Source organism: Panulirus ornatus, chromosome 31 (assembly GCF_036320965.1).
Source record: "Panulirus ornatus isolate Po-2019 chromosome 31, ASM3632096v1, whole genome shotgun sequence".
NCBI lineage: Eukaryota > Metazoa > Arthropoda > Malacostraca > Decapoda > Palinuridae > Panulirus > Panulirus ornatus.
Window position 1 is genome coordinate 12,240,121 of NC_092254.1, and position 23,472 is coordinate 12,263,592.

At 40.7% G+C, this 23,472-nt stretch overlaps 1 protein-coding gene across 1 annotated transcript in view; it reads right to left on the reverse strand.

Moving 5' to 3' along the window:
* LOC139758821 (uncharacterized) overlaps window positions 1-23,472 on the reverse strand; it is a 94,734-nt gene that overhangs the window by 9,540 nt on the left and 61,722 nt on the right. The window contains exons 18-22 of the mRNA XM_071680648.1: window positions 21,897-22,065; window positions 20,257-20,386; window positions 12,196-12,308; window positions 1,772-1,869; window positions 114-258 (exon numbers count right to left, since the gene is read on the reverse strand). Of these exons, the coding sequence (XP_071536749.1) occupies window positions 114-258; window positions 1,772-1,869; window positions 12,196-12,308; window positions 20,257-20,386; window positions 21,897-22,065 (655 nt within the window). The remainder of the gene's footprint in view (window positions 1-113; window positions 259-1,771; window positions 1,870-12,195; window positions 12,309-20,256; window positions 20,387-21,896; window positions 22,066-23,472) is intronic.

Consider the following 23,472-nt stretch of genomic DNA (forward strand, 5'->3'; position numbering starts at 1 on the left):
TCTATATTTATAAATATATATTTCAAAAAATGAAATTAGTATAAAAACAATTTCAGAATTTGTCTTAAAACAGTACAGGTGTGAGACAGAGAAGGGGAAAGAGTGCTGCTCACGGGAGTAGTGGTCACATGAGGGGGAGTTGCTGATGACCACACCAGCATCAGAGTAGTGGGCAGAAGTCAGGAAGCAGGTGATGTCACCAGCCTCATTGCAGTAGTCAAACCCATTACACCCAAAGCCTGGCTCATCCTCACACACCTGTGTACATATGACCACATGCTACAGTAACTATATGCAAATGAAATTACCAAAGACTATATGTTTACTCAAAACAAAATTTTAGCGAATATACCTGACCTATACGTTCATATGCTACTATGACTACAACTGCACTCACAGAGCCACATGGTATAGTGACTAAACCTGGACCTATATGTTCATATGCTACTATGACTACAACTGCACTCACAGAGCCACATGGTATAGTGACTATACCTGGACCACGTGTATCGTTAATGCTATACAGACCACCTACAACAGCTGCAACAAATGCACTAACAAATTCACATGCCATAGGTATCAAAACTGCATTCACAAAACTACATACAATTCAAACAACTGCATCTATATGACCACATGCTGTAGTTATAACGTTTGTACCACTATGATTCTTCCTTCACCTATATATTAGCCATATTGAAATCAAAAGTTCATCTTATGTCTCCAACTATCCCTTTCTGTCAAATGTGATGCTGCTTGTTCTATGGGTATCATTTCAGCCACTGCTCTCATGAGCAGTCTGTGTATATCCTTGTCACCAAGGCTTGGATTGTGATCGTGGTAAGTGTTTAGCTTTACTTCCCAAAGTTTGTGCAATGTGATTGAGCAATGTGATATCTTTCCTCAAACAGTGAAACTGGAAGTTTCTTCCTTCTTTCACCTTTCCCTTTTCATCCAGCCATCTACCTTTAAGGGACAGTCCAAAAACACCTAAGCAACTCTGTTTAATTTCTTTCCTTTTCTCTAACTCTACTTTCTTTCCACCTAAGACAATCATGACAAACAAACACTATTGGTGTTACATCTACTATTAGCACACAAATAATGTTTGATTACTTGCATACTGCATGCTGCATCAATTTGGTGTGTAGTTGGTGCTTGAATGAACAGTAAGGCTTTTTCTGTTGAGCAGTTTTTGCATTACCTAACACTAATCCTTTCCCTGATGAATAACTGGGACATTAACAAACACCATGACGAGTAAATGGTGCATTATCCAACACTTATCCTTTCCCTGTTGATTAACTGGGACAGTAACACTAAATTTTCCCCTAATGAGTAGGTGGTACCTTATATTAATCTTTCACCTCGAAAGTAGCTATTGTATTGGTAAATACTAATCTTTCCCTGATGAGTTCATTAAGTAACATTAAGAAATTAAGGATCCAGCTACATTTACAACACTCGCTTTTTTCTGCAGTGATCAAAACTGTAGCAGTGGTGTGTCAACCCCTCTGGAGGCCACACTGGTTCCGTTCATAAAGGCTATTCATTTTCTAGGTAGGCAAACTGGATGGTGGTACCAGTGGCCTGGACACACTGGATGCTTGCAGGACTGACATGACACAATGATTGGTGGTTAGCAATGACCTGAATGTACTGGATGGTGGTATGACTGACATGGACACAATGAGTGTTGGACACAATTGACCTGGACATACTGGATGGTGATAGGACTGGCCTATACACTGTGGAAGGTGAAAGGACTGACCTGGGCACACCTAGTGGTGGAGATACTCTTGACATATCGGTCACGGTTGCCTGCCAGTACCTGCTTGTCGTGCTTTACGAAGTCTACCAAGGCATTACCTGAGGGGAGCCAGAACATGACCATCATGAATAAAATTCTGAATATCATTAGTTCAGCAGTGAACAAGTGGCATGAATACATGGAAATGTGGTTATGGTTTGTTGTATGCTGGTATATTATGTGTATTATATATTTGTGTGTGTGTGTGTGTGTGTGTTTAGCATACATTGAAGTATTATGCATATAGGAAGTATAAGTTTGAAATGTAAATGAGATGATTTACAAGAGAGTACAGTATTCTCTATGTGTGCAGTATATAAGGGTATCATATATATGAGTGCTGTATGAATAGAAGAAATTTTACATGATTATGTAAACATGGTAGAAGAAAAAAATAAATTTACTGGGATGTAGTATGCATGAATTCACTTGAACAAGTGCAGGATACAGTCCTATAATAATCATGAACAAAGTCAGCATGGGGGAATCATGTATGAATACAGTGCACCCATACAGGTAATGATGATGGAAGTGAGTGTTCTGAAAATATGTGGAAAACAAGCCCGGTATACACTAGTTTAATTTCACAGTGATGCAGAACAACTGGGTGTTGAGTGTGTGAAAAAAATAACTGATGTGCTGGGTATAGGTTTAGCATGCACTTACCAATTTCTCTGCATGCAGTGCTGGGGGGTTGATGTAAAATTTAAAGAAACAGTCAGGGATGAAGTGTTCACATAGGGTAGCAGCAGACAGTCAGGAATAGTGGGGTTAGACAGAAATGGTTATATTCAGAAGTCAAGGCACAGCTGGGAACAGGGCTGTTGCAAGGAGGAGTTGGGGATACAAGACAGTAAGAAATGGTTATATACAAGAGTTGCAAACACAAGTGTTTATAGAGTGGTGACACAAAAAAGTGATGGATTCAGTCTGGCACAAAGCTGTTATGTGTTAAAGTACAACACACAGGCACAGAACAGCTATGGATGGAAGTAGCAGATGTGGGCAAGCACACAACTGTTATCTGAATGGTTCAGTCAAGGACATATGCAGTGAGTTGCTACATGAATAAGTAGGAAACATGAGAAATCACAAAGTACATGACATTATAATAGTAGTGGACTTAAGCACAGTTTGACTAGAAATGGGAGTAATGGGCACTAGAAGTCTTGGATCTGTTACACACAGGAAGACTGACCATAGTCAGGCAAAGAAATGTTTCATACAGAGATATGAACACTCAGGTATGAAGCAGTAACATACAAGTGTGTGGGTGGCCAAGTATGAAGTATTTGCATACAGGAGTGTGGAAAGTCAAGCAGGTAGTAGTCACATACAGGAGTGTGGACAATCAAGCATGGCATAGTTACATATAAGAGTGTGGACAGTCAGGCACTAAGCAAGTAGTTATATAAAGAAATCTGGACAATCAGGCATCAAGTGGTTAGATACTTTTGTAACAAAATATTCAAGCATGGATCGATAGCACACAATACAGGACACAGGTATGGAACATTTGGTAATGGACATAGAGACACAAGACAAAGATATATGCACAGAACTAATGGACACTGTGATATGGAATGGTGATGGACAGTAGTAGAAGACACAATAAGTAAGGGAATAACTATCGAGGATAGACTGGTTATGTACGAGAGTAGTATGCACAATCCGAGATAAGATTATTACATTGTTATCTCCATAAGACCAGTTGGCATAGTCAGGGATTAAATGGTTATAGAGTGGAGTAAAGGATGTGTCTAAGAAAGAAAAAGTACCACAAGGATGAACATTCAGAAACAGAGTGGTTGACGCAGCTCTGACCAAATGGTTACCTGCAGCAGTAGTGGAAGTGGTCAGGAACAGATTAGTTTTATACAAGTGTAGCAGGGACAGATTTAGAATGGTTATGTATGGGATGGTGAACAAAGCCAGGGAGAGACAGGCTATGTTTGGGAGTCCTGGATGATATCATAAAGAGACTACAAAGGTAGTGAACACTGTCAGGGATAAATTTGCAATGCACAGGAGTAGTGGACACAATCAGGGACAGATCTGCTATATATGGAGGTTGTGGACAGAGTCAGGAACACTTTTGTTATATACAGGAATAATGGTTATAGTTGGAGACAGATCAGCTATTATTACTATCATTATTATTATTATTATTATTATTATTATTATTATTATAATTATTATTATAATTATTATTATTATTATTTTCTTTTTATTATACTTTGTCGCTGTCTCCCGTGTTTGCGAGGTAGTGCAAGGAAACAGACGAAAGAAATGGCCCAACCCCCCCCCATACACATGTATATACATACGTCCACACACGCAAATATACATACCTACACAGCTTTCCATGGTTCACCCCAGACGCTTCACATGCCTTGATTCAATCCACTGACAGCACGTCAACCCCGGTATACCACATCGCTCCAATTCACTCTATTCCTTGCCCTCCTTTCACCCTCCTGCATGTTCCGGCCCCGATCCCACAAAATCTTTTTCACTCCATCTTTCCACCTCCAATTTGGTCTCCCTCTTCTCCTCGTTCCCTCCACCTCCGACACATATATCCTCTTGGTCAATCTTTCCTCACTCATTCTCTCCATGTGCCCGAACCATTTCAAAACACCCTCTTCTGCTCTCTCAACCACGCTCTTTTTATTTCCACACATCTCTCTTACCCTTACGTTACTCACTCGATCAAACCACCTCACACCACACATTGTCCTCAAACATCTCATTTCCAGCACATCCATCCTCCTGCGCACAACTCTATCCATAGCTCACGCCTCGCAACCATACAACATTGTTGGAACCACTATTCCTTCAAACATACCCATTTTTGCTTTCCGAGATAATGTTCTCGACTTCCACACATTCTTCAAGGCCCCCAGAATTTTCGCCCCCTCCCCCACCCTATGATCCACTTCCGCTTCCATGGTTCCATCCGCTGCCAGCTCCACTCCCAGATATCTAAAACACTTCACTTCCTCCAGTTTTTCTCCATTCAAACTCACCTCCCAATTGACTTGACCCTCAACCCTACTGTACCTAATAACCTTGCTCTTATTCACATTTACTCTTAACTTTCTTCTTCCACACACTTTACCAAACTCAGTCACCAGCTTCTGCAGTTTCTCACATGAATCAGCCACCAGCGCTGTATCATCAGCGAACAACAACTGACTCACTTCCCAAGCTCTCTCATCCCCAACAGACTTCATACTTGCCCCTCTTTCCAAAACTCTTGCATTTACCTCCCTAATAACCCCATCCATAAACAAATTAAACAACCATGGAGACATCACACACCCCTGCCGCAAACCTACATTCACTGAGAACCAATCACTTTCCTCTCTTCCTACACGTACACATGCCTTACATCCTCGATAAAAACTTTTCACTGCTTCTAACAACTTTCCTCCTACACCATATATTCTTAATACCTTCCACAGAGTATCTCTATCAACTCTATCATATGCCTTCTCCAGATCCATAAATGCTACATGCAAATCCATTTGCTTTTCTAAGTATTTCTCACATACATTCTTCAAAGCAAACACCTGATCCACACATCCTCTACCACTTCTGAAACCACACTGCTCTTCCCCAATCTGATGCTCTGTACATGCCTTCACCCTCTCAATCAATACCCTCCCATATAATTTACCAGGAATACTCAACAAACTTATACCTCTGTAATTTGAGCACTCACTCTTATCCCCTTTGCCTTTGTACAATGGCACTATGCACGCATTCCGCCAATCCTCAGGCACCTCACCATGAGTCTTACATACATTAAATAACCTTACCAACCAGTCAACAATACAGTCACCCCCTTTTTTAATAAATTCCACTGCAATACCATCCAAACCTGCTGCCTTGCTGGCTTTCATCTTCCGCAAAGCTTTCACTACCTCTTCTCTGTTTACCAAATCATTTTCCCTAACCCTCTCACTTTGCACACCACCTCGACCAAAACACCCTATATCTGCCACTCTATCATCAAACACATTCAACAAACCTTCAAAATACTCACTCCATCTCCTCACATCACCACTACTTGTTATCACCTCCCCATTTGCGCCCTTCACTGAAGTTCCCATTTGCTCCCTTGTCTTACGCACTTTATTTACCTCCTTCCAGAACATCTTTTTATTCTCCCTAAAATTTAATGATACTCTCTCACCCCAACTCTCATTTGCCCTTTTTTTCACCTCTTGCACCTTTCTCTTGACCTCCTGTCTCTTTCTTTTATACATCTCCCACTCAATTGCATTTTTTCCCTGCAAAAATCGTCCAAATGCCTCTCTCTTCTCTTTCACTAATACTCTTACTTCTTCATCCCACCACTCACTACCCTTTCTAATCAACCCACCTCCCACTCTTCTCATGCCACAAGCATCTTTTGCGCAATCCATCACTGATTCCCTAAATACATCCCATTCCTCCCCCACTCCCCTTACTTCCATTGTTCTCACCTTTTTCCATTCTGTACTCAGTCTCTCCTCATACTTCCTCACACAGGTCTCCTTCCCAAGCTCACTTACTCTCACCACCCTCTTCACCCCAACATTCACTCTTCTTTTCTGAAAACCCATACAAATCTTCACCTTAGCCTCCACAAGATAATGATCAGACATCCCACCAGTTGCACCTCTCAGCACATTAACATCCAAAAGTCTCTCTTTCGCACGCCTGTCAATTAACACGTAATCCAATAACGCTCTCTGGCCATCTCTCCTACTTACATAAGTATACTTATGTATATCTCGCTTTTTAAACCAGGTATTCCCAATCATCAGTCCTTTTTCAGCACATAAATCTACAAGCTCTTCACCATTTCCATTTACAACACTGAACATCCCATGTATACCAATTATTCCCTCAACTGCCACATTACTCACCTTTGCATTCAAATCACCCATCACTATAACCCGGTCTCGTGCATCAAAACCACTAACACACTCATTCAGCTGCTCCCAAAACACTTGCCTCTCATGATCTTTCTTCTCATGCCCAGGTGCATATGCACCAATAATCACCCACCTCTCTCCATCAACTTTCAGTTTTACCCATATTAATCGAGAATTTACTTTCTTACATTCTATCACATACTCCCACAACTCCTGTTTCAGGAGTATTGCTACTCCTTCCCTTGCTCTTGTCCTCTCACTAACCCCTGACTTTACTCCCCAGACATTCCCAAACCACTCTTCCCCTTTACCCTCGAGCTTCGTTTCACTCAGAGCCAAAACATCCAGGTTCCTTTCCTCAAACATACTACCTATCTCTCCTTTTTTCACATCTTGGTTACATCCACACACATTTAGGCACCCCACTCTGAGCCTTCGAGGAGAATGAGCACTCCCCGCGTGACTCCTTCTTCTGTTTCCCATTTTAGAAAGTTAATACAAGGAGGGGAGGATTTCTGGCCCCCCGCTCCCGTCCCCTCTAGTCGCTTTCTACGACACGCGAGGAATACGTGGGAAGTATTCTTTCACCCCTATCCCCAGGGATAATATACATATATACATACATATACACATACACACACATACACATACATACGCACATATACACACACACACACATACATATATATACATATGAAAAATGTAAGAAACAATTTAGAAAACTGAAACTTCTAGCTTGAAATGAATGAAAAAATGAATGTCACATAATGGTTCAACCTCTGGCTATGGAAAAAGGAAATGTATAATTTATTTACACAAATGTCAATAGCAGTTCTCATCAATTTAACCACTGTATCAATAAGCTTCAATATCTAAGCTACATTTTTCTCCAATTTCACTATTTTCTTGTCAAATTATTATTATTATTATTATTATTATTATTATTATTATTATTATTATTATTATTACCATTACTTTATTTATTTATTTATTTTGCTTTGTCGCTGTCTCCCGCGTTAGCAAGGTAGCGCAAGGAAACAGACGAAAGAATGGCCCAACCCGCCCACATACACATGTATATGCATACACGTCCACACACGCAAATATACGTACCTATACATCTCAATGTACACATACATATACACACACAGACATATACATATATACACATGTGCATAATTCCTACTGTCTGCCTTTATTTGTTCCCATTGCCACCTCGCCACACATGGAATAACAACCCCCTCCCGCCTCATGTGTGCGAGGTAGCGATAGGAAAGACACCAAAGGCCCCATTCGTTCACACTCAGTCTCTAGCTGTCATGTAATAATGCACCGAAACCACAGCTCCCTTTCCACATCCAGGCCCCACACACTTTCCATGGTTTACCCCAGACGCTTCATATGCCCTGGTTCAATCCATTGACTGCACGTCAAACCCTGTCTACCACATCGTTCCAATTCACTCTATTCCTTGCACGCCTTTCACCCCCCTGCATGTTCAGGCCCCGATCACTCAAAATCTTTTTCACTCCCTCTTTCCACCTAAAATTTGGTCTCCCACTTCTCCTCGTTCCGTCCACCTCTGACACATATATCCTCTTGGTCAATCTTTCTCCACTCATTCTCTCCATGTGACCAAACCATTTCAAAACACCCTCTTCTGCTCTCTCAACCACACTCTTTTTATTTCCACACATCTCTCTCACCCTTACGTTACTTACTCGATCAAACCACCTCACACCACATATTGTCCTCAAACATCTTATTTCCAACACATCCACCATCCTGCGCACAACTCTACCCATAGCCCACGCCTCGCAACCATACAACATTGTTGGAACCACTATTCCTTCAAACATACCCATTTTTGCTTTCCGAGATAATGTTCTCGACTTCCACACATTCTTCAAGGCTCCCAGAATTTTCACCCCCTCCCCTACCCTATGATTCACTTCCGCTTCCATGGTTCCATCCGCTGCCAAATCCACTCCCAGATATCTAAAACACTTTACTTCCTCCAGTTTTTCTCCATTCAAACTTACCTCCCAATTGACTTGACCCTGAACCCTACTGTACCTAATAACCTTGCTCTTATTCACATTTACTCTTAACTTTCTTCTTTCACACACTTTACCAAACTCAGTCACCAGCTTCTGCAGTTTCTTACATGAATCAGCCACCAGTGCTGTATCATCAGCGAACAACAACTGACTCACTTCCCAAGCTCTCTCATCCACAGCAGACTGCATACTTGCCCCTCTTTCCAAAACTCTTGCATTCACCTCCCTAACAACCCCATCCATAAACAAATTAAACAACCATCGAGACATCACACACCCCTGCCGCAAACCTACATTCACTGAGAACCAATCACTTTCCTCTCTTCCTACACGTACACATGCCTTACATCCTCGATAAAAACTTTTCACTGCTTCTAACAACTTGCCTCCCACACCATATATTCTTAAAACCTTCCACAGAGCATCTCTATCAACTCTATAATATGCCTTCTCCAGATCCATAAATGCTACATACAAATCCATTTGTTTTTCTAAGTGTTTCTCACATACATTCTTCAAAGCAAACACCTGATCCACAGATCCTCTACCACTTCTGAAACCACACTGCTCTTCCCCAATCTGATGCTCTGTACACACCTTCACCCTCTCAATCAATACCCTCCCATATAATTTACCAGGAATACTCAACAAACTTATTACTCTGTAATTTGAGCACTCACTCTTATCCCCTTTGCCTTTGTGCAATGGCACTATGCAAGCATTCTGCCAATCCTCAGGCACCTCACCATGAATCATACATACATTAAATAACCTTACCAACCAGTCAACAATACAGTCACCCCCTTCTTTAATAAATTCCACTGCAATACCATCCAAACCTGCTGCCTTGCCGGCTTTCATCTTCCGTAAAGCTTTTACTACCTCTTCTCTATTTACCAAATCATTTTCCCTAACCAAATCATTTTCCCTAGCGATGGGTGATTTGAATGCAAAGGTGAGTAATGTGGCAGTTGAGGGAATAATTGGTATACATGGAGTGTTCAGTGTTGTAAATGGAAATGGTGAAGAGCTTGTAGATTTATGTGCTGAAAAAGGATTGGTGATAGGGAATACCTGGTTTAAAAAGCGAGATATACATAAGTATACGTATGTAAGTAGGAGAGATGGCCAGAGAGCGTTATTGGATTACGTGTTAATTGATAGACGCATGAAAGAGAGACTTTTGGATGTTAATGTGCTGAGAGGTGCAACTCGAGGGATGTCTGATCATTATCTTGTGGAGGCAAAGGTGAAGATTTGTGGGGGTTTTCAGAAAAGAAGAGAGAATGTTGGGGTGAAGAGAGTGGTGAGAGTAAGTGAGCTTGGGAAGGAGACTCGTGTGAGGAAGTTCCAGGAGAGACTGAGTACAAAATGGAAAAAGGTGAGAACAAAGGAGGTAAGGGGAGTGAGGGAGGAATGGGATGTATCTAGGGAAGCAGTGATGGCTTGCGCAAAAGATGCTTGTGGCATGAGAAGCGTGGGAGGTGGGCAGATTAGAAAAAGTAGTGAGTGGTGGGATGAAGAAGTAAGATTATTAGTGAAAGAAAAGAGAGAGGCATTTGAACGATTTTTGCAGGGAAAAAATGCAAATGAGTGGGAGAGGTATAAAAGAAAGAGGCAGAAGGTCAAGAGAAAGGTGCAAGAGGTGAAAAAGAGGGCAAATGAGAGTTGGACTGAGAGAGTATCATTAAATTTCAGGGAGAATAAAAAGATGTTTTGGAAGGAGGTAAATAAAGTGCGTAAGACAAGGGAGCAAATGGGAACTTCAGTGAAGGGGGCTAATGGGGAGGTGATAACAAGTAGTGGTGATGTGACAAGGAGATGGAGTGAGTATTTTGAAGGTTTGTTGAATGTGTTTGATGATACAGTGGCAGATATAGGGTGTTTTGGTCGAGGTGGTTTGCATTACCATTATTATTATCATTATTATTATTATTATTATTATTATTATTATTATTATAAATGTGTATGTAAGCAGATGTGTGTTTCTTCATCTGTCTCCTGATGGTAATTCACACAGGAAATGGTAATCAAATATGAAAAAAAAATTATTATTACTACTGTAGAATCCAACGACCCATTATCTAAGGGTTCCTGCAACTTCAAAGAAATCCTCTGGAGTGAGAAATTCTTCAACGAGATTGTACCACCAAAGGTGATTTTTCTCTCATGGTATAACCCTGTGGTGCACCGGTTAGCGTTCCTGACTGTGGCACATTCATGGGCCGCCCAGGGTCGAGCACATAGGTTCAAATCCTGGTTGCAGCTGTTCATCCATCCCAAGGGGTTGGTCGATAAATTGGATACCTGGCTCAGGCACTACCTTGCTTGATGTGAAAAACAGCTAAAACAGGAGACAGCGACAGAGTATAATAAATGATAAATAAATACATAAATGAATAATACAAATATTTTATCTTATACCATTTACTTTATTTATTATGCTTAACCACTGTCTCCTGCATTAGCGAGGTAGCACAAGGAAACAGACGAGGAATGGCCCAACACACCCACATACACATGTATATACATAAACGCCCACACACACACATATGCATACCTAAATACATCCCATTCCTCACCCACTACTCTCATGTTATTTGCTCTCACCTTTTGCCATTCTACTTTCAATCTCTCTTGGTACTTCCTCACACAAGTCTCCTTTCCAAGGTCACATACTTTCAACACTATCTTCTTTTTCCAAACTTTCGACCTTTAAAAAGTTAATGAGGTAGCGTTAAGAGCAGAGGAAGTCTAAGAAAGAAAATCATCACTTGGACTCAGCTGCCCGTGCTGTCTCAGCTAACATAAAAAAAACAACCATAAGCATTTGAAGTCCAGTGATGCCCAGACTGGTAATGTACAGAAGAATTGATCACAATCATAGAATAACTGGGTGTACAGTAAACCCTATATTTAATGGACCCCAATATAATGGATTTTGGATGTAACAGACTGGGCAAATAATCATACATTCATTATCAATATTTTTTTGAATTTCTAAGAAATAGAAAAAATCTTAAATGGCAAACCATGTGCATTTTATATCACATTTGTTTTTGGCAGCATGGGGTATACTCATTTCGTTTCAGTCTCAGTCTACCACAAGCTATCATGCAGTCAGGTTGTATACAGAGGATCTCCACTTTATTTCCTAAATAATTTTGCAATCCTTACAATTCAAAATGGCATTAAGTCAGAGAAGAGTTAAAAGAAAGTATGTGAAATGCATATTGTATAAATGCATGTTGTATATTATATTAAAAATTACACATAGGTTACATTAGGTTTCACAGACTTTTGTCATTAACAGACACCCCATCCCTATATTAATCTGTTAAATCGAGGGTTTACTGTATATGGAAGTGTTAATAGTAGGAAAAGATTGGTTACATACGAGAGTAGTGGACACAGTCAGGGTTGGAGGTGCTGATCACGTCATCAGGTACGTTGAGAGAGTGCTGGTCATAAAGATTGCAGGTTCCTTCATCATTGCAAAAGTCAAACGACCTGCAAGACAAATTGTCCATATATCCCACCAGACCAATCAAAATCCACTTAGTGTACAACCTAAACAGCTCATATGAACTACTCTTCAAGTGCTGAATAAATACAATTAAGTAATATAAGTGTGTATGTGTTTTGTCAGTGTTCTGTTTGTTGGGTAAACAGTGTTCTGTTTGTTGGGTGAATAGAGGTTAATGAAATGCAAAGTGTTGTGAGCATTTAATTTCTACTTAAGGGTTGATGGTTAATTATAGATGGAGTGGTTCCGCTGGGAAGGGTCTAATCCTCTTGCATAGAACTGTATATATATATATATATATATATATATATATATATATATATATATATATATATATATATATATATATATATTTTTTTTTTTATTATTATACTTTGTCGCTGTCTTCCGCGTTTGCGAGGTAGCGCAAGGAAACAGACGAAAGAAATGGCCCAACCCACCCCCCCCATACACATGTATATACATACGTCCACACACGCAAATATACATACCTACACAGCTTTCCATGGTTTACCCCAGACGCTTCACATGCCTTGATTCAATCCACTGACAGCACGTCAACCCCGGTATACCACATCGCTCCAATTCACTCTATTCCTTGCCCTCCTTTCACCCTCCTGCATGTTCAGGCCCCGATCACACAAAATCTTTTTCACTCCATCTTTCCACCTCCAATTTGGTCTCCCTCTTCTCCTCGTTCCCTCCACCTCCGACACATATATCCTCTTGGTCAATCTTTCCTCACTCATTCTCTCCATGTGCCCAAACCACTTCAAAACACCCTCTTCTGCTCTCTCAACCACGCTCTTTTTATTTCCACACATCTCTCTTACCCTTACGTTACTCACTCGATCAAACCACCTCAAACCACACATTGTCCTCAAACATCTCATTTCCAGCACATCCATCCTCCTGCGCACAACTCTATCCATAGCCCACGCCTCGCAACCATACAACATTGTTGGAACCACTATTCCTTCAAACATACCCATTTTTGCTTTCCGAGATAATGTTCTCGACTTCCACACATTCTTCAAGGCCCCCAGAATTTTCGCCCCCTCCCCCACCCTATGATCCACTTCCGCTTCCATGGTTCCATCCGCTGCCAGATCCACTCCAGATATCTAAAACACTTCACTTCCTCCAGTTTTTCTCCATTCAAACTCACCTCCCAATTGACTTGACCCTCAACCCTACTGTACCTAATAACCTTGCTCTTATTCACATTTACTCTTAACTTTCTTCTTCCACACACTTTACCAAACTCAGTCACCAGCTTCTGCAGTTTCTCACATGAATCAGCCACCAGCGCTGTATCATCAGCGAACAACAACTGACTCACTTCCCAAGCTCTCTCATCCCCAACAGACTTCATACTTGCCCCTCTTTCCAAAACTCTTGCATTTACCTCCCTAACAACCCCATCCATAAACAAATTAAACAACCATGGAGACATCACACACCCCTGCTGCAAACCTACATTCACTGAGAACCAATCACTTTCCTCTCTTCCTACACGTACACATGCCTTACATCCTCGATAAAAACTTTTCACTGCTTCTAACAACTTTCCTCCCACACCATATATTCTTAATACCTTCCACAGAGCATCTCTATCAACTCTATCATATGCCTTCTCCAGATCCATAAATGCTACATACAAATCCATTTGCTTTTCTAAGTATTTCTCACATACATTCTTCAAAGCAAACACCTGATCCACACATCCTCTACCACTTCTGAAACCACACTGCTCTTCCCCAATCTGATGCTCTGTACATGCCTTCACCCTCTCAATCAATACCCTCCCATATAATTTACCAGGAATACTCAACAAACTTATACCTCTGTAATTTGAGCACTCACTCTTATCCCCTTTGCCTTTGTACAATGGCACTATGCACGCATTCCGCCAATCCTCAGGCACCTCACCATGAGTCATACATACATTAAATAACCTTACCAACCAGTCAACAATACAGTCACCCCCTTTTTTAATAAATTCCACTGCAATACCATCCAAACCTGCTGCCTTGCCGGCTTTCATCTTCCGCAAAGCTTTCACTACCTCTTCTCTGTTTACCAAATCATTTTCCCTAACCCTCTCACTTTGCACACCACCTCGACCAAAACACCCTATATCTGCCACTCTATCATATATATAAAACTTTTCATGGCTTCCCCAAATGCTTCACATACCCTGGGTCAATCCATTGACTGCAAGTCAACCCCAGTATACCACATGGTTCCAGTTCACTCTATTCCTTGCATGCCTTTCACCCTCCTGTATGTTCAGGACCCGATCACTCAAAATCTTTTTCACTCTATCCCTCCATCTCCAATTCGGTCTCCCACTTCTCCTCGTTCCCTCCACCTGACACATATATCCTCTTTGTCAATCTTTCCTCACTTGTTCTCTCCATGTTATCAAACCATTTCAATACACCCTCTTCTGCTCTCTCAACCACGCTCTTTTTATTACCACACATCTCTCTTACCCTTTCATTACTTACTCGATCAAACCACCTTACACCACATACTGTCCTCAAACATCTCATTTCCAACACATCCGCCCTCCTCCGCACAACCCTATCTATAGCCCATGCCTCACAACCATATAACAATGTTGGAACCACTATTTCTTCAAACATACCCATTTTTGCTCTCCGAGATAACGTTCTCACCTTCCACACATTCTTCAACACTCCCAGAACCTACGCCCCCTCCCCCACCCTGTGACTCACTTCCACTTCCATGGTTCCATCCGCTGCCAAATCCACTCCCAGATTTCTAAAACACTTCACTTCCTCCAGTTTTTCTCCATTCAAACTTATCTCCCAATTTACATGTTCCGCAACCCTACTGAACCTAATAACCTTGTGAGGTAGCACAAGGAAACAAAAGAAAGAATGGCCCAACCCATCCACATACACATGTATATACATACACGTCCACACACGCACATATACATACCTATACATTTCAACATATACATATATATACATACACAGACATATACATATATACACATGTACATAATTCATACTTGCTGCCTTTATTCATTCCCATCACCACCCTGCCACACATGAAATGACAACCCACTCCCCTGCATGCGCACGAGGTAACGCTAGGGAAAGATAACAAAGGCCACATTCGTTCACACTCAGTCTCTGGCTGTCACGTATAATGCACCGAAACCACAGCTCCCTTTCCACATCCAGGCCCCACAAAACCTTCCATGGTTTACCTTAGACGCTTCACATGCCCTGGTTCAATCCATTGACAGCCCGTCAACCCCGGTTCTCTCCATTTCCAACCATTTCAATACACCCTTTTCTGCTCTCTCAACCACGCTCTTTTTATTACCACACATCTCTCTTACCCTTTCATTACTTACTCGATCAAACCACCTTACACCACATACTGTCCTCAAACATTTCATTTCCAACACATCCGCCCTCCTCCGCACAACCCTATCTATAGCCCATGCCTCACAACCATATAACAATGTTGGAACACTATTTCTTCAAACATACCCATTTTTGCTCTCCGAGATAACGTTCTCACCTTCCACACATTCTTCAACACTCCCAGAACCTACGCCCCTCCCCCACCCTGTGACTCACTTCCACTTCCATGGTTCCATCCGCTGCCAAATCCACTCCCAGATTTCTAAAACACTTCACTTCCTCCAGTTTTTCTCCATTCAAACTTATCTCCCAATTTACATGTTCCGCAACCCTACTGAACCTAATAACCTTGTGAGGTAGCACAAGGAAACAAAAGAAAGAATGGCCCAACCCATCCACATACACATGTATATACATACACGTCCACACACGCACATATACATACCTATACATTTCAACATATACATATATATACATACACAGACATATACATATATACACATGTACATAATTCATACTTGCTGCCTTTATTCATTCCCATCACCACCCTGCCACACATGAAATGACAACCCACTTCCCCTGCATGCGCACGAGGTAACGCTAGGGAAAGATAACAAAGGCCACATTCGTTCACACTCAGTCTCTGGCTGTCACGTATAATGCACCGAAACCACAGCTCCCTTTCCACATCCAGGCCCCACAAAACCTTCCATGGTTTACCTTAGACGCTTCACATGCCCTGGTTCAATCCATTGACAGCCCGTCAACCCCGGTATATCACATCCTTCCAATTCACTCTATTCCTTGCACACCTTTCACCCTCCTGCATGTTCAGTCCCCAATCGCTCAAAATCTTTTTCACTCCATCCTTCCACCTCCAATTTGGTCTCCCACTTCTCCTCGTTCCCTCTACCTCTGACACATATATCCTCTTTGTCAATCCTTCCTCACTCATTCTCTCCATGTGACCAAACCATTTCAAAACACCCTCTTCTGCTCTCTCAACCACACTCTTTTTATTAACATACATCTCTCTTCATGCCCAGATGCATAGGCACCAATAATCACCAATCTCTCTCCATCTACTTTCAGTTTTACCCATATCAATCTAGAGTTTACTTTCTTATACTCTATCACATACTCCCATCACTCCTGTTTCATGAGTAGTGCTACTCCTTCCCTTGCTCCTGTCCTCTCACCAACCCCTGACTTACTCCCAAAACATTCCCAAATCACTCTTTACCCTTGAGCTTCGTTTCACACAGAGCCAAAACATTCAGGTTCCTTTCCTCAAACATACTATCTATCTCTCCTTTTTTCTCATCTTGGATACATCAACACTCATTTAGACACCCCAATCTGAGCCTTCAAGGAGGATGAGCACTTCCCCCATGACTCCTTCTTCTGTTTCCCCTTTCAGAAAGTTGAAATACAAGGAGGGGAGGGTTTCTAGCCCCCCCACTCCCGTCCCCTTTAGTCACCTTCTACAACATGTGAGGAATGCATGGGCATTATTCTTTCTCCCCTATCCCCAGGGATAATATATATATATTTATTTATTTTATTTTGCTTTGTTGCTGTCTCCCGCGTTAGCGAGGTAGCGCAAGGAAACAGATGAAAGAATGGCCCAACCCATCCACATCCACATGTATATACATACACGTCCACACATGCAAATATACATACCTATACATCTCAATGTACACATATATATACACACACAGACATATACATATATACACATGTACATAATTTATAGTCTACCTTTATTTATTCCCATCGTCACCCCGCCACACATGGAATAACAACCCCCTCCCCCCTCATGTACGCGAGGTAGCGCTAGGAAAAGACAACAAAGGCCCCATTCGTTCACACTCAGTCTCTAGCTGTCATGTAATAATCGGGGCCTGAACATGCAGGAGGGTGAAAGGCGTGCAAGGAATAGAGTGAATTGGAATGATGTGGTATACTGGGGTTGACGTGCTGTCAATGGATTGAACCAGGGCATGTGAAGTGTCTGGGGTAAACCATGGAAAGTTCTGTGGGGCCTGGATGTGGAAAGGGAGCTGTGGTTTCGGTGCATTATTACATGAATATTACATGAATATTACATGAATATTACATGAATATTATTAAATGAATAATAAGAAAGATATATATATATATATATATATATATATATATATATATATATATATATATTTTTTTTTTTTTTTTTTTTTTTTTTAATTTTCCAAAAGAAGGAACAGAGGGGGCCAGGTGAGGATATTCCAAAAAAGGCCCAGTCCTCTGTTCCTAACGCTACCTTGCTAACGCGGGATATGGCAAATAGTTTAAAAGAAAGAAAGAATATATATATGTGCAACCACACCTCCCTATCCACATCCAGGCCCCACATACCTTTCCTTGGTTTACCTTTAATGCTTCAAGTGCCCTGGTTCTATCCAGTGATAGCACTTCTACCCCTGTTTATCACACTGTTCCAATTCATCCTATCCCTTGCATGCTTTATCATTATCATTATTATCATTACTATTATTATTATCATCTTACAACCCCAGAACCTGATACGACGGGGGTTCTTGGGCTATATCATCATAGCACATTATCTAGGTGCTCCTGTGGCTTGAAAGCTGTGCTACACTTCATAGAAGGGACAAAATGCATCTTTTTTAAACCAGGTATTCCTAATTGTCAATCTTTTTTCAGCACACAGCTTGATAGGCTGTACCCCATTTTCATTTACTATGGCTGTGCCCTTAAATCATACCCTCAACAGTATTATCACCAACTCTTTCATTCACATCTCCTAACACTAACATGTGATCAAAATTGAAGTACTCATTCACCTCTTCCATTTCTTCTTTACTCACTACTAAGTGCATAAATGCTGATAATCTCCCTGTTCTCGAAGTCTACTATTGTTTTCACTCAAATTAGTCATGAACTAACTTTCTTGTACTACTTGAGACAGTCTCATAGCTCCTCCTTTATCAAAAGTGCTCCCTCTTCCTTTGCTCACACCTTCACACTAACCCCACACTTTACCTCCTAATAATTTCCAAATCATTCTACCCATATCAACTTAGTCTCATGTACAGCCAGAACAACAAGCTTTCTCTCATCAAACACATCACCTATCTCTCCTTTCTTATCATCCTGGTTAAGCCCACATACAGTCAATAGAAATTCTTGTTTGGCTGTTTCATCTGCCCCTCTTTTGATAAAGTGATGATAAAAGGATGGAAAGGTTTCAATCCCCTCACTTTCACCTGTTAGTCAGATCTTAAGGCATGTAAGAGACACCTGAGAAGTTCTCTAACTCCCTTACCCTCGGGTATAAAGTAAATCTGTGATTTAGGATAAGAGAATTTTGTGTTATGTAACATTATGTTGTCAAAATCATTTGGCATTCTGAAAACTTTCATTAGAGCTTGGAGTCTACAGTTTTTCAGACAATAACTTTAGATCTCAAAGTTTTTTCTTAGGGCTTATTTTTGAGAGGGAGAATTAGTTTTGTTACTCTTCCCTAAATTTGTTCTAGTTATGCATTGTCTGCTACAGTTTGTTGACCAGAATCAAACAGCATATTCCTTTCAAAGTCTGATTGGGGCACTGTAAGACTAAGTACTGTATTCTTAATTGCATACTTTATGTTTCTTGCTATAAACTTTGATAACATTTTGTTGCCTCATCACATTTACTTAGCATTGCTTTGCATATTTTATGCCATCAATGAGAATCACTTCAAAGAATATTCCTTTTATACTTATAATATTGGTTTAAGAAGATATTTACACTTACATTTTATTTTTTCACAAAATGAATTATTTTGCATTTGTCAATTGAAGTCTATTTACCATGTCTGTAACCACTTCATCAATTTATCTAAATTACTCTGAATCTCTTGGGTAGTTTTCATTTGACTGGGCCCAAGTTCCAAATTTCATGACATGGGTAAATTCTGAAATTCTGGTGAGTACTATGATCACTGATACAAATATTGAAAGGAATGGATTCTGTGACTGAGCATCTTGGTTGCCAACTTGTCTTACTGAGTCACTTGGATGCTTACCCATGAAATAACATTTGTTTTCTACCCGAGAGCCAGTCTGATACCCAGGCAGAGTCAACTTTCTATGCTATGGGCTTTAATTCTATGTAATTTGATAGCTTTTCATGTGGTACTTTCTCAAAACTTTTTATGTAAAGTCTCTACATATAGCATCTAAGGACATTTTGAAATCACAATTATCACTGACATGCATGACTAAAGACTTCTATTAGATTTGTTAAATTATCACTGACACAAACAAATGATGATTGTTTATCAGATATAGGGACAGTTGGAGTGTGCATTTGTGAGGCCAGAGTAATAAAGGAGGGAAGTAAGAGATGAGCAGGGATCAAGACGCTTGGATGAGAGACTATATGAGCCACTGTCTTGTATGGTAGGACACAATTCATTGTACACACAAGGACAGGTGATTAGATAGGTGAGGGGTAATGAAAAGCAGCTGACCTGCAAGTGTAATCAGTAGCGGTGTCACAGTAGTAGGCACATGTTTCAGAGTCAAATGCTTCCAGTTTTTCATTCGGCTCTCCAAGGTACACTGTGCCATCTATCTTATTGTAGTCATCTATGTGGCTGCCTGCAGAGGAAGGTTAAGGTAAGGTTAAGAGTAAGTAATCCTCATCTGATGGTTTTGTGATGCTAAGTAGTTGATGGCCAGGTGATAATAGTCTAGTGGTGGTTTGGTTGCAGTTCAGTGACAAGCAGATGGTGCTCCGATGATGGTCAGCTGGTGGTCATGAGCTGATTGTGATGTTTTCCAGTAACAATTATCAGTTAAAGGCCTGGTAGTGGTCAGGATATGGTTGTTTCTGGGTAGGAGAAGGTCCTGTGTCAATTAGGAAATAGTCAGGTAATAAGGCATGACAAAGTAATGGTCAGAATGCCACAGTGATATGATGGTGGCAAAGCAATAAGGTGGGGGCCAAGCAATGATCATGTGATAGTAAGGCAACAATTAAGGTATTGTCAACCAATGATCATGATATGGTCTGACAGTGATCAAATGATGTTCAGGCAATTATCAGGTTGGTGATAGTTGAGTTATGAATTGCAGTGATACTGTCCTAAATCAAGGAAAAAACATAGTAGAATCCTTAATCAAGGCAAGGTGCTTTCTCACCAAAAGTCAAGTTCATGGACACCTTAAGATCTTTGTTGGCCTGAGATGGTAACCCAAATGATGGATCTTTGGATCCCCCTGGAGGCCTCAGTAAACTGATGGGTGGTTGCATACCTTTCCTAGGGACTCGCTGCACTCATCATCACCCATAGCACCTGGCCAATCCAGTAAATAATGTTTTCTTTACACTAGAAATGATTTTGTCTCAATTCATAAAAACCATAATGGTTTTGATAGTGTTTTGTGCATCTAATTATAAAAATAAAATTTTCATAAGTTTTGCATACTTGGGCCTTGTGAATCCAGTAAATGATATGCTTTCCTTAAACTAGGAAAAGTTACATATTAATTCATAAATTAAATCTTAATCCATAAGAAGAGATAATGATTTTTCTACCCTTGAAACTTTTCATGAATAAAAAAAATGATCTTACACAACGAAGGATGTCAGCGAACTGAAAGCATTAATCACTGATTAAGGAACACTGAATTAGTGATGAGGTGATTGGTCAGATAGTAAAGTCTGCTTACTTATGGGAATAAACAGGCAATCAATTGATTAGGGTAGAGTGACTCCTGCATTGTCAGACTGTTAGGGAGTAGTCATGAAACAGCCGAGAAGTAATCTGATGATGAATGGCTAGAGATCTGATAGTGGTCAAGCAGTGACTGGGCAATGATCAAGAAGCAGTCAAGCAGTCATAAGGATATAGTCAAGTGTTGGTCAAGCAGTGATTAGGTGATGATCAAGTGGTTATCAATTGATGGTAAGGATGTAATTGGGTGACTAAGCAGTGATTAGGTGATGGTCAGATGTAATAAGGTGAGTCAGGCAATGGTCGGAAATGGTCATGAAATGAACAGACAGAGATGAGGTGGGGTGATGATGGTCATGTAGTAATCCTGTGATGGTCAGGTCATGAGTGTCAGACAAAGGTTTAAATGCCCTTGGAACCATAGCACTCACGGGAGATGATAACACAGTCAGTCTTGCGGATGACATCAGTGATGGGCACAGGGATCTTGACAACATGTGAGGACAGGAAACAGCTTCTGGCACTATAGCAGTAGGAAAATGCCTCACACTTGAATGCCATCTGCCCACTGCAGCTCAACAGACACGCTGCATAGCTCACCTGAAGTAGAGCATTATGCTCTTGACATTTAAAGAAACACATAGTGAATCATGAGGTATACTGGGAATAAGGCAATTTCTCAGACCAGTATGACCAAAGCATTCCCTATATGGGGCTGATGTAGTAACCTGTGAGAGGCAAACCTGACTCATACATAAACAATGGCAAGACAACCTGACCCATGGCCTGTGAACATGAATGGCTGGTATACCTTACCTATAAAAGATGTAGTTGCCCTGATTTGCTGTGCTTAGTATACCTTATACTGAACCCGACAGCAGCTAGTGTACCTACCTATGATTGATGTACCTGAATGGCAAGTTCACCTAGTGTACCAGTCACCTGCCGCACATGAATTTTAACTGTTCTCCTTGTACAAAACTTCTGCTTATTTATTTTCCACAGGTTAATGCCCTTAATCTGTTGGCTATTCAACTCCCCTGCCATTGATGTGCCACTCATGCTTCATTCTTCTCATAAACTATGCCCAGTTTTATATACAGATGATTGACAGATGTATCATATCCCTGTCTAGTTAGAACCTGACTGGTTATTGTACTCAACCTACAGATGGAGTGTCTGACTCTCTGCAGACCAATGGCTGGTAAACCTATTTTATGACTACTATCACTTGCATAGGGCTTGTGAACCTGAGCTATGGCTACTGTCACTGTCATGGAGCTAGTGTGCATGACCTGTGACTGTTGTCACTAGCCTGGGGCTACTGTATTTGATGCATGGCTATTGGTATTCACTTGGTGCTAGTGCATCAGACCTGTGTCTATTTTCATTGGTCTAGGGCTATTGTACCTGGTCTGTGGCTACTGTGACTAATCAGGAGCCTCTATACTTGACCTGTACCAGTCTTTCCAAGCTCACTCACTTTCACACCCCTCTTTTCTAATATCTTTACAAATCTTCACCCTAATCTCTACCAGGTAATGATTAGACATCCTACTAATTACTCTTCTCAGCACATTCACATTCAAGAGTCTCTCTTTTAAAAATCCCATCAGTTAGTATGATATCACCATGGTTGCTACTCATTATGGATTAATAATTAATCTTTAAGTAATGATGGCAATAACAATATATACATTTTACTCAGCGTCTACATTAAGTGCTGCCTATAAGCAGCATAAGTCCTATAAAAGACTTAATTAACTAACAACTGTGTATATAGGCAACATTATTATAGCTTCTTAGATTTTCCAAGGATTTGACTACACCAACATGGAATGAAATGGAATGATCCTTTTATAAGGGTCCTATCAGTTAACTAAATGGCAGAAAAGGACACTGGGCAAGAGTTATTAGAAAAGACATGGTAATACTTCTAAGTTATTTGACTAGTACATGAGTGGAATAAGTTAAGTGAATGTACAAAATATATAGAAATTTGACCCA